The 13,051-nt window shown below is 36.6% G+C and overlaps 1 protein-coding gene across 1 annotated transcript in view; it reads right to left on the minus strand.

Moving 5' to 3' along the window:
* Nucleotides 1-11,654, minus strand: part of SEPTIN14 (septin 14) — a 36,194-nt gene extending 24,540 nt beyond the window's left edge. The window contains exons 1-4 of the mRNA XM_029220953.1: nucleotides 11,613-11,654; nucleotides 10,649-10,717; nucleotides 1,586-1,706; nucleotides 1,015-1,210 (exon numbers count right to left, since the gene is read on the minus strand). Coding sequence (XP_029076786.1) covers nucleotides 1,015-1,210; nucleotides 1,586-1,706; nucleotides 10,649-10,702 — 371 coding nt within the window. The 5' untranslated portion in view covers nucleotides 10,703-10,717; nucleotides 11,613-11,654. The remainder of the gene's footprint in view (nucleotides 1-1,014; nucleotides 1,211-1,585; nucleotides 1,707-10,648; nucleotides 10,718-11,612) is intronic.
* Nucleotides 11,655-13,051: the final 1,397 nt, after the last annotated feature.

The following is a 13,051-nucleotide window of genomic DNA, read 5'->3' on the forward strand; positions in this document are numbered from 1 at the left end:
CAGAAAGAAACAGAGAAAAAAACTAAATAATGGAACTACGAAACAACCAGAACACAATTAATAAGATGGCAGTAGTAAGTCCTTACATCTCAATAATTATTCTAAATATAAATGAGTTGAACTCAGTAATCAAAAGGCACAGTTGGCTAGATGGATTAAAAAAATAAAACCCGGGGCTTCCCTGGTGGCGCAGTGGTTGAGAGTCCTCCTGCCGATGCAGGGGACACGGGTTCGTGCCCCAGTCTGGGAAGATCCCACATGTCGTGGAGCGGCTGGGCCCATGATCCATGGCCGCTGAGCCTGCGCGTCCGGAGCCTGTGCTCCGCAATGGAAGAGGCCACAACAGTGAGAGGCCCGCATACAGCAAAAAAACCAAACAAACAAACAAAATAAATAAATAAATAAAACCCAACCATCTGCTGCTGACAAGAGACTTATTCAGCATTAAGGACACACATAGGCCCAAAGTAAAGAAATAGAAAAAGATATACCATGAAAGTGGAAATGAAAATAAAGCAGGGGTGGCTGTAAAAAAGATCCAACTGCATGCCGTCTATTACAATAGAGCCATTTTATTATTTTTTAATTGAAATATAGTTGATTTACAATGTTGTGTTAATTTCTGCTGTACAGCAAAGTGACTCAGTTATATATATATATGTACATGTATATATACATATACATATATATATTCTAGAAGACTATTACTTTTTTTTTTTTTTTTTTTTTTTGCGGTACGCGGGCCTCTAGCTGTTGTGGCCTCTCCCGTTGCGGAGCACAGGCTCCGGTCGCGTAGGCTCAGCGGCCGTGGCTCACGGGCCCAGCTGCTCCGCGGCATGTGGGATCTTCCCGGACCGGGTCACGAACCCGTGTCCCCTGCATCGGCAGGCGGACTCTCAACCACCGCGCCACCAGGGAAGCCCGTAGAAGACTATTACTTTTTAATACATGGAGAAAGAAAGTAAGTTCCTTGAAATAAGAATAATTTTTAAATTAAAATAAAAAACCACTCACCTGCCTTCCTTGTTTATTTGATCACCATACCCCACTGTTTTCACAACAGTTAAGTTCAATTGAATATTGCTTTCCTGAAGTTCATATGTCTGAATTTTAAGTCTAACATTTGGGTAAAAATGTGAGGATTTTTTGTCTTTCAAATTAGTATTGAACAGTGTGTCGATCAATGTTGATTTTCCAATCCCAGTTTCCCCTGTATAAACATAGATACATCATAGGGGCATAAGATGTCTGAGAAGAAGTAACACCCTGACCCTCTAGGATGGTTTAAAGGGTCCCAAACACTTTAAAGACTGGAATATCCTTGAAAGTATACATGCTACTCTTGACTCCCTCCATCATTACATAATATAGAAAGATAATATACACAAAGCTATATCGGATTTTGAAAAGCACTGAAACACTTAAAGAAAAAAATGTCTAAGTAACATGACTAAAGATACAAACCAATACAAACATGAAGACATAGTCTTAAATTAACAGCACCAGTGTTATGCTGCTTACGATAAGTTGAAATGAGCATTTAGGAAAATTAGGAAATAATTCATGTGAGGGGTTTGGCACTTACCCACACAGAGAATATTAAAAAAGAACCCTTGTTGAACAGATTTGTTCACCAGTTGTTGAGGCAAACAATCAAAACCAAAATGACCAAGCGTAGTTAAGCAACGGATATTATCTTCTTTTTGCTTAGAGAAAAAAACAAATACAAATATATTAATTAGAATAGAAAATGTCATTTGAAAATATGACTATAATAATATGTCAAAGAAATGGAATTGATTATCATTTGATCATCATACCTCAGATAAGACACAAATGAAGTAAATTTGTGAGAAGAGAAATCTTTATCCAGACACACAGATTTTTGTCATCGTTTTTATAGTGACTCTATCTCTGATCACACTCAGACTATGTTTCTAAACTTAAAAATAGGAAATTACAGAAGTACCACAAGAAAGCCTAGTATGTTACTATACAATAATAAATTATTTTTATAGAAAAAAAGGAAACAACATTCTTTCACTCCGTTTCAGTGTGGTAATATATTCAGGAAACCCAATATATGTTAATATATGTAAGGAAATCAAAGTTAATTTGAATTTTTTAAGAAGCAACTAAAAACTTTGACTTCAAATTTCTTATATGCCCTCTGAGAACTTGTGTTATATCAAATTGTTAAAGGAATCCATTGCTGATAATACCAACCTAGAAAACTAGAAATCCAACAATATTATACATAAATTTACCAACTGATTATTTTTTAAAAGGTGGAAAAATAATTCAAAGAATGCTTAACAATCTACACTAATCTCACCCCTAGAAATCTCTCCCAAACAACTAGAAAATTTCACAAATGCTTTATGCATAAAAGTGTTCACTGTAGCTATCTAACATCCAAATATATGACTCCCTGAAATAGAATATCCAAGTAAATGATACTATATTTTTTCACGCACACACTGGGGCATTCTTAAGTCATTTTAAAAGATATTTATGAAGAATGCTTTAATAAATTGAAAAATACATGAAAATATTAAGTTAAAAAAGTAAGGTGTGAAATTGTGTGTACACTCCTAGCTTTTGGTGATAGAGTAACTTATAGCATTTTACCTTTCCTTACATCAACAATTAGAAACAACTGTTTGGGGAGTTCCCTGGTGGCCTAGTGGTTAGGATTCTGGGCTTTCATGGCCGTGGCCCGGGTTCAATCCCTGGTCGGGGAACTAAGATCCCTCAAGCCGCATGGTGCGGCCAAAAAAAAAAAAAAAAGGACTGTTTGAAGGCACTGGGAGGGAAAAAGGAGGCAGAAACAAGAATAAATCACGCTGGAAATAAGGTTAGCATAAGAGGTGAAACTAGGTTTATCCATATATTCCCTTGAAGTGACTCCCCAGTAAATGAGAAACTTGGGAAGCAGAGCTCAAGCAGAATGACAATCTTGAGCTGGGAAGTCTAAGGTCAGAAGTTGGGCTGCCAAAATACTGGGATATTGAGAAAGAAATGCTGGAAGAGCAGGCCACAGAGTGGGGAGATCCAAATCTGCAAACTTTAGAACACTTGGCTGAGTCTCACTCTGCACGTGCAGGCATGGCTACAAAGAGCTCAGTGGCAATGGAGAGAAGAGTTGGCATTCCAAAAGTGCTAAGCTGGTATTTCAGCAGTGGTCCTGGGAAGACCCGAGGAGACAGAGTTTGGAGTTTACATTTCTTCCAAGTTAGACAAGATTGGTCAACACTTTAGATAAACACTTCGGACTTTTTATTTAAATTTGTAAAAGGACTTGCTATAGGATTTAGGATTATGTTCTAAGTCAAAGGGTTACTCCCAAGTCAAAGGGTATAACTAAGATAAACCCATCTTTACAAAGAGTATCATGACTCAACAGTGTCCAAATGACTTGCCAGTAATCTAACTGCCTGCTAAAACAAAATTCAATACTCTTTAGAGAAATATAATAATAGAATTCAGACTTTCTACAATACCATCCACAATGCTCAATGCATAATCAAAATTACTAGATTTGAAGAAGCAGAAAAAAATCTGTCTCATAGCCAAGGAAAAACACAATCAATAGAAATACCCACACAATGAGGATATTGGAATTGGCAGACAAATACTATAACTATTATGAACATGTATAAGAATCTACAGAAAAAATGGGTTTAATGGATGAAGTGATAGGTAATTTTAGATACATGAAAGATGATGATATAGGAGTCAAAGCATACCACCAAAAAAAGTCATCAAATCACAAAGGAAGACAGCAAGATAACAAGTAAAGAACAAAGCAATTACAAAACAATCAGAAATCATTAACAAAATGGCAATAGTAAGTCCTTACCTATTGATAATTGTTTTAAAGGTAAGTGAATTAATTCTCCAATAAAAGGTCATAGAAGATTGAATGGATTTTAAAAAATCAAATGATATGCTGCCTACATGAGAATAACTTTAAGAACACAACAGACTGAGAGTAAAGGGATGGAGAAAGATATTTCAAGCAAATGGTTACCAAAATAAAGCAAAGGCTATACCTATTTCAGACAAGATAGACTAAGTTATAATTATAAAGAGGACAACCTATCAAGAAGATGTATTTATTATAAATATGCACTCAGTACCTAAATATGTAAAGCAAATACGAGCAGAACTAAAAGGAGAAAGAAATAGCAATGCAGTAGTAGCTGGGGACTTGAATACCCCACTCTCAACAATGGATACATCATCCAGATGGAGAAACAATAAGGAAACAGCAGATTTGAACAATGCAATAGACTGAATGGACCTACTAGGCATATACAGAAAGTTCCATCTAACAGCTGCCTACTACACATTTTTCTCAGGTGCACACAAAATATTTTCTAAGGTGGATCATATATTAAGCCACAAGACAAGTCTTGATTAATTCAAAATGATAGAAATAATATCAAGTATCATAATGATATGCAAGACATTTACACTGAAAACTACAAAAGAATGATAAGAGCGATTAAGATTGAACTAAATAAATGGAAATATATATCATGTTTACACATTGGAAAAACCATTAATATTAAGATGTTCTTTCAGCCCATATATATTCAAATGTAATTTTAAAAGCACAGGAGAATCTGTTTAAATGGTACCTACTGGCCAAATGTTGCATATTTGAGCATCAAAATTATTAACTATGAGATTGCTGTTCTTCATATTCCAATTTCATGTTCCTTTCTACATGCCTACCCCTTCCTGAATCACCCTGCTATGGGACTTTTAATTGAGTTCAGTAGTAAGAGTAAAATAGGTTTACTATATCATGTTTTTAGCATAACTATTTTGAATAGTGTGGTCAAAAATATGAAATTATTAAAAAAAAATTTTTAACAAAGAAAACACAGAGTTGGTAGCCCTAAATAAGAATATGCTTCAAAGATTTTTTTAAAAACACTCTTTGCATAGAAATTAAATTATGCTATTTCTTTTTCCATAAGCATTATAATATTATAGACACAATGATATAAGGAAACATTTGTATTAATAGTTTCACTATGATTAGTATTAGAATTCATTTAATCCTCTTATGTTAAAATAAGGGATTAAGATCCAAACAGTTTACATGATTTACCCAAAGACAGAGTTCAATACACTTTGAGCTCTTTGAGATAGAATTTTATTCATTTTATATCATTAACTCCCAGCTCACAGTAGGCTTTCAATAGCTTTTGGTTGAATTAGTGCATGCTAAATGAAGAGTGAATGGTAGGGATAGGAGCCTACCCGGGTCCTATCTGGTCTCAACCAAGAATCCAGGAATCAACCAAGAATTAATTAGTAAAAATTCCATGGGGATTTTATATTTAAAGAGAGTGTATTTAGCAATACTAAACTGAAAATACAATCAAATAAGAAATAATAAAAATTTTCAGTTTGTAACTACTAGTGCTCTTAGAAGACAGCATTTATATATGGTGGTAGATTTTGACTTCTCTACTCAAAAGAGAACATTCTGACCCATATAATCTGAAGATTATATGTAACAATAAAAGATTTGGACACTCTACTGTCCTCTCTGTCCTAGACCCCCTTGTGGCAGGCTTCTCTCATTTTAAAAACTGTAGCTTAGGGAGGTACCAGATCAAAGTGCTTTGTGTGTCCATAGAACAAAATATAGCCCATTTTCTTATCAGGAACAGACCAGAAACCTTGGCCTCATGAACACTGAGTTTTCACCCACAGAGCAAATATCGATAGAACAAGCAGGGGTTTCCATAGAATCATCACTATTACTTAACAAATGTCTTCTGATGGGCCAAAAGTTCTTTCTTATAATATTTACTTTTATAAAATTCCAAAATAATCTATGTAGAGAACTTAAATATTTCAGATTCTACTAATTTGGAATTTGTGATCTTTCAAGTCTCGTTCTTGAATTCAACTTTGCATCATCCACAAACAAAGCACAAATAAAGCAAATTAAGAAATAAACAAGGTAGAGATATAAAAATATATGAACCTACTATTAAAAGGATTATTTCACATGCATTCACATGAAACTGAAATGCAAATCATACATTATTTCAATCCCTCATGATAGCAAGGACACACAGACTACATCTAGCAAATGGGATACTGTACATAAAGTTATAGTCTGTAAATTTATAAAAGGACTCTACAAGCTCTGACAAGCCCTGATGTTTACCCTGTATTCACTGAACTTTTTTCCCCAGTGGTATGGGGAAAGGTAGCTGAATAAGAAACGTCACTAGTCGTTGTGAGCCTTTGGGACAGTCACTGGTGCCTGTTTTCTCTTCTGTAAAATGAGAACATTTGATCAGGAGAGCTTAAAATTCTTTCACACTCTGATGTTCTATAAGTCAAAGAGTCTTATTTATGAAGAGCCTACAATTTCAATAGAATAAAAGCCATGAAGAGAAAGTTAAAATATCTATTAATATCCTACTAAGTACCAAAATTACAGAAAAGTCAAAACCTAATATAGGAATTTGGAAGAAGGATAGATGGCGGTGGCATGGAGTAGTTAAAAATAATCTTAGAAGATGGCAGATTGGCTCTTGAAGACAGGATAAGATTTATATGAAGGAGGGAGGTATTATGAACAAGAGGCCAAAAAAGGACCCCAACAATAGAGAGTTTTAAATATGAGGCTAAGGAATATGGATTTTATCTAAATGGTAATGGGCAGTGGCTAGAGCCAGAGAGCCAGAGAATAGTAGAAGGAAGAAGCATTTCAAAAAGATGAATAAGGCACTAGCATGACAGTGGCCTGGAGAGGAAACTAGAGCCAGAAGATGAGTTGTGAAGCCCCTTTCCTTATAAAAGTGAGTGTTCTGTTGGTGGGAATGTAAATTGATACAGCCACTATGGAGAACAGTATGGAGGTTCCTTAAAAAAACTAAAAATAGAATGACCATATGACCCAGCAATCCCACTGCTGGGCATATACCCAGAGAAAACCATAACTCAAAAAGAGTCATGTACCAAAATGTTCACTGCAGCTCTATTTACAATAGCCAGGACATGGAAGCAACCTAAGTGTCCATCAACAGATGAATGGATAAAGAAGATGTGGTACATATATACAATGGAATATTACTCAGCCATAAAAAGGAACGAAATTGGGTCATTTGTAGAGACGTGGTTGGATCTAGAGACTGTCATACAGAGTGAAGTAAGTCAGAAAGAGAAAAACAAATATCGTATATTAACGCATATATGTGGAACCTAGAAAAATGGTACAGATGAACTGGTTTGCAGGGCAGAAATTGAGACACAGATATAGAGAATAAACGTATGGATACTAAGGGGGGAAAGTGGTGGGGTGGGGGTGGGGTGTGATGAATTGGGAGATTGGGATTGACATGTATACACTAAGATGTATAAAATAGACAACTAATAAGAACCTGCTGTATAAAAAATTAATAAAATAAAAATTAAAAAAAAAAAACGAAAAATAGAACTACCATATGACCCAGCAATCCCACTACTGGGCATATACCCAGAGAAAACCATAACTCAAAAAGAGTCATGTACCAAAATGTTCATTGCAGCTCTATTTACAATAGCCAGGACATGGAAGCAACCTAAGTGTCCATCAACAGATGAATGGATAAAGAAGATGTGACACATATATACAATGGAATATTACTCAGCCATAAAAAGAAATGAAATTGAGTTATTTGCAGTGAGGTGGATGGACCTAGAGTATGTCATACAGAGTGAAGTAAGTCAGAAAGAGAAAAATAAATACCGTATGCTAATACATATATATGGAATCTAAAAAAAAAAAGGTCCTGATGAACCTAGGGACAGGACAGGAATAAAGACGCAGACGTAGAGAATGGACTTGAGGACACGGGGAGGGGGAAGGGTAAACTGGAATGAAGTGAGAGAGTGGCATGGACATATATACACTACCAAATGTAAAATAGATAGCTAGTGGGAAGCAGCCGCATAGCACAGGGAGATCAGCTTGGTGCTTTGTGACCACCGAGAGGGGTGGGATAGGGAGGGTGAGAGGGAGGTGCAAGCAGGAGGGGATATGGGGATATATGTACATGTATAACTGATTCACTTTATTATACAGCAGAAACTAACACAACATTGTAAAGCAATTATACTCCAATAAAGATGTAAAAAAAAAAAAGAACAGAGCTATTAAAAAGAATTAGGTTGATCAGTATGGGCTGGTATGAAAAGCTGTTCAAAGATTAGATTAGTTATTCCCTGTAAAGAGCTAGGTTGAGAGGCCTGTTATCTCTTTCTTATTGTTTGAAATTTTCTTTTAATAATGTTATTTTTAATTTCAAAAAGGAGAATAAATTAAGTTGCCAGTTGTAAAGGTTCAAAAAAAGTTTGGAAGACTACTTGCTAAATGGTTTGTAGCAAGCATTTATATATCAGATTAAAGTTCGACTAATTGGCCTTTGGGATCCAGCTATTCTAAAATTTTATGATTTTAATGCCATGTAAACAGAGGAGCATTCACCGTGATTTAATGCATCAGAGGGCCCAAAGGTAATATGGGATGGGCATAAGTCAGTGGTTTAGTCACTGAGATAGGACTCTGACAGTAGTTTTGTCACCAGCAAAGCCCACTGGGGTCCCTGGGAAAAATATGATGGAATCTAGGTGATCGGATAAGGTCTAACCTCTTCTTCTGTGCTTAGTCTAATCTCACTTGCCTTAAGGGGGCCACGCGCAGAGCCCCTACACCTAACGTGTGGGATTAGAGTTCCCAGCTCAGAACCACTGCACTCAGGACTTCCCTGGTGGCACAGTGGTTAAGAATCCACTTGCCAATTCAGGGGACATGGGTTCAAGCCCTGGTCTGGGAAGATCCCACATGCCACGGAGCAACTAAGGCCATGTGCCATAACTACTGAGCCTGCACTCTAGAGCCCCACAAGCCACAACTACTGGGCCGACGTGCCAAGAGTAGCCCCCGCTCGCTGCAACTTAGAGAAAGCCTGTGCACAGCAATCAAGACCCAACGCAGCCAAAAATAAATAAATAAATTAACAACAAAAAGAACCGCTGCACTCGACACCCCAACTTGGCGCTCCACATGGAGAAGCGCTGTGCATGACACCTCGATTCAAGATGATGACAGTGAACCGTGTGCAGAGATGCTGCTGCACCCGGCACTGCAGTCGCCCTCCAAGAACGCCGCCCCACTCCGCTGACAAGAACCCTATAAAGCGGGCCCGTAAACAGCTTGTTCAGGAGAGCGAGGACTCTAGAGCGAGAGCTCACACCGCTCCATTCTTTGATCAAAGAATAAACCTTTCCTTTGCTTCTGAACCAAACTGGCTCTCATTCTATTGGCTCCAATAACACCAGGCAGGAGGACTCACGTTGGACCCTGACTCAAAAGGGTCGGTAACAATAAGAGAAGTTGTAAACTTTTCTTTCGCGCTAAGTCTAGTTTCACTTGCCTACAGGGGGCCGTGTGCAGAGGCCTGCACTTAACACCTCGGATTAAAGTTCCCAGCACAGAACCGATGGGCCCAACACCCCAACTTGGCATACCGTGTGGAGAAGCCCTGCGAGCAACACTTCAACTCAAGATAGAGGTGGGGTGCCGTGAGCACCCACGAGAACTCCGCCCCTCCCTCTGCAGACTGGAACCCTACGAAGCAGCCTGCCCACAGCCTGTCCGCAGAGTGTGTACTTTAGAGCTTGAGCTCACACCTCTCCATTCTTTAATCAAAGACTAAACTTTCCTTTGCTTCTGAGCCGCACTCAGTCTCACTCCACTGGCACGAGTGACCCCAGGCAGGAGGACCCTTGTGGGGACCCGACTTGAAAGGGTCAGTAATAGTTTCAGAAAAGCAACGAAGATGAAAGTTGGATCAAATGTGATTTTTAAAGTGCGGCTGATAGAAAAATAAAGGTGGAATAAACCATTCACTTCAGAAAAGTAACTGAGACAGAGAAGAGAAAAAATATGATCGTTTGATGGTTCAAACGAAGATACAGAAAACCATGCATGATTGGAGGAAAACACCGAAAAGAGAGCCATTAGTTATTAAGTCATAAACAAACACTACTTAACATAGCTCAATATTCATGTATCTGTTCATGTATCTATTTTGGTCAAAAATAGTTCTAAAACTCAGTTTTCACCCATTCAGATATGCTACTCTCTCTTTTAGGGTAAAATTTTATGTGAATTACTATGTTTTCCCTAGTACAGAGACGCGTCTTAAAATGGAACTTGGTTCAATCTCCCACTCAGTAAAGTAATAAAAAAGCAGCCACCCAGCCACTTCCTAAAATAACTTCATTTAAAAGTTTTTTATTATCAGTATCTAAAGGTCCACAAACATATCAAAGTAGCATTATTCTCCTCATCTACTGGGAGGTTCTGGAATTTTCATTTGTTATTCTTTGGTGTTAAATAGGAATAGTCTTTTGTACTACTAAAAATGTCTGCAGATGCAAGAAACATGCATCAGTTATTTAAACGATCATTGATATTTAACTCCAATCAGTATAAAAGTTAATTCATGTCCAAACATAAGTCTTTACCATCTAGGTCTATATCAGTTTACTGAGTCAATATTTTGAAGCTACACAATTTTGTTAAGGACAAAAAGGAGAATTCTCTTTGAAAGATATACTCAACTATATCTTCATCATCGGGTATTTGTGTGGACATACGCATTGGTTTTTCTGCCATGTCAGACTGAAGGAGCTGAAAATAAAGAAACAAAAACCTTTAAAAGATTACTTTAAAAGGCTACTTTCCTACAATATAATTTAGATCAATAAGGGAGCCTAGTATAGACATTATCCCTGGTTTTGGCTTTCAGTCCACACTGTTAACCTGTTTTCAATTGTGGCTGCTTTGCTAGACAGGCTTCTATATAATAAATAATACTCAACTTATAATGTACAGTAATACATTTAATCATAAACATATAAAAAGCATCTAAAGAAAGGTAAACTCGCTTTTGAAATCAAAAGGACAAAGAGTATTGTTCTTCTTTAAAGAACTCTCTGGGCTTGAGAAACGGAAATAGGGAATTTTGCTTTTCTTTTTCACTTTTTCTTTAGTGAAGTATAGTTGATTTACAATAGTATATTAGTTTTAGGTGTACAACTAATAGTATATTGCTTTCAGTGATTCAATATTTTTATAAATTATACTCCATTTAAAGTTATTACAAAATAATGTCTATATTTCCCTGTGCTGTACAATATATCTCTGCTGCTTATTTATTTTATAGGTAGTTGTTTGTGGCTCTTAATCCTATACTCCTATATCACCCCCCTTCCTTCTTAAAAAGTGCTAAAAGAACCAGGAAGACACTTATAATTACTTAACTTTCCAGAGTAGCTTATCAGGGGAGGCTGAGGTGTTAGAGTGTACTTATTGAAGGAGAATTGCGAAAGCAGAGCTTCTAAAACTCTAAACGACTCCCTTAGACAAGGAACTAAATTAATGATAGTTGTAATTTATGAAGCGTTGTGCTGAGTGCTGATGTGCTCTATCTCCTTTAGTTCTCATAATAGATATGAAATACATATATTTTCATTGCCATACGCTAAAAGAGAAAATTCAGAATCAAAAAAATTAAGTAACTTACTTGCTCGAGATTTCAGCTATGCGGCAGACACAGGTCTGAACTGACTCCAACACTGGTGTTCTTTCTACTGTCCCCAGTTCTGGACCAAATATTCACTGTGTTTGCAACAGTTTGGAACAAGGGAGGAGAGGTACAAGAGAGCAAGCTGTGCTGATTTCTAAGCAACACTGCCTGAGAAGGACATGCTATCCTACTTTTGAGTATAACACAAAGATACTGAGACTATGAGGCATGTTTTAAAGGGAAATCTTATATATAAGCATAGCAAAGAGAAAAGCAAACAGAATTAAAGAATTGCTCTGTACCATGGTCTTTTCACTTGATATATCCTGAGGATTATTCCACTTTAGTATATAGATTTACCTCATTTTTTCCCTAATGGTAAATAGTGTTTTCTACTACAGGTAGTGTTTTGTTCTATGGTATGGTTTACTCTAGTCTAGTATATATGAAGGTTCTATATTATTTAGTAGAACAATAATGGTGGGTATCGCAGTGATTTCCGAGCTTTAATTGCAATCCAACAGTAAACACTGAAACCACTGAAAAAGGGTTATTTCTTAACTTCTTATACTTATCCTACCTCAGAATTTGAAGTAAATTACTATAAATTTAAGAGTCTTGTGTTTCAGTTATACAGATGAAAAAATTCTAGAGATCTAATGTACATACAGCATGGTGACTATAATTAACAATACTGTATTTTATACTTGAAATTTGCTAAGAGTAGATCTTAAGCATTCTCCTCCCCCCAACACACACACACACACACACACACACACACACACACACACGCACACAGTGGTAACTATGTGAGGTGATGGATATGTTAGCTTGATTGTGGTAATCATTTCACAATGTATATGTATATCAAAACATCACATTATGCACCTTAAATATATACAACTTCTATTTGTCAATTATATCTCAGTAACTTTTGAAAAAAAGAGGAATTTTTAAAAAATAAGAGTATCTCTGTGTAACTGCTGACTTTTTGGCAAGTCTGCAGAAGACGGTTTGAAAACTAAAGATTCAAGTTATCTTATTTTTTAAAACCTAATTAATGGTGCCTTAAACAAATAGGGGTTTACTTCTTTCACATAAATCTAGAGTAGAAGTTTACAAAGTATGGTCCATGGGCCCCTGGGGATCCCTGACTCTCTTTCAGGGGGCCCGTATGGTCAACTTTTTTTTCTAATAATACTAAGGTAATTTGCTTTTTCCACTGTGTTGACATTTGCAATGATGGGTCAAAAGCAATGGTGGCTAAAACTGCTGCTACTTTAATCAAGGTAGTGAGTACCATAAAGCATTTATACCGTATACAAGTGCGAAAACAAGTTATGTGATTGTAAGAAATAGTAACTCCTTATTTTATGGAACACCAATTTCAACTGCAAAAACAACTGACAAATACTAGTTTTTTAGACTTGGTTATT

This window comes from Monodon monoceros, unplaced genomic scaffold (assembly GCF_005190385.1).
Source record: "Monodon monoceros isolate NGI ecotype Baffin Bay Population unplaced genomic scaffold, NGI_Narwhal_1 Super_Scaffold_13, whole genome shotgun sequence".
Lineage (NCBI taxonomy): Eukaryota > Metazoa > Chordata > Mammalia > Artiodactyla > Monodontidae > Monodon > Monodon monoceros.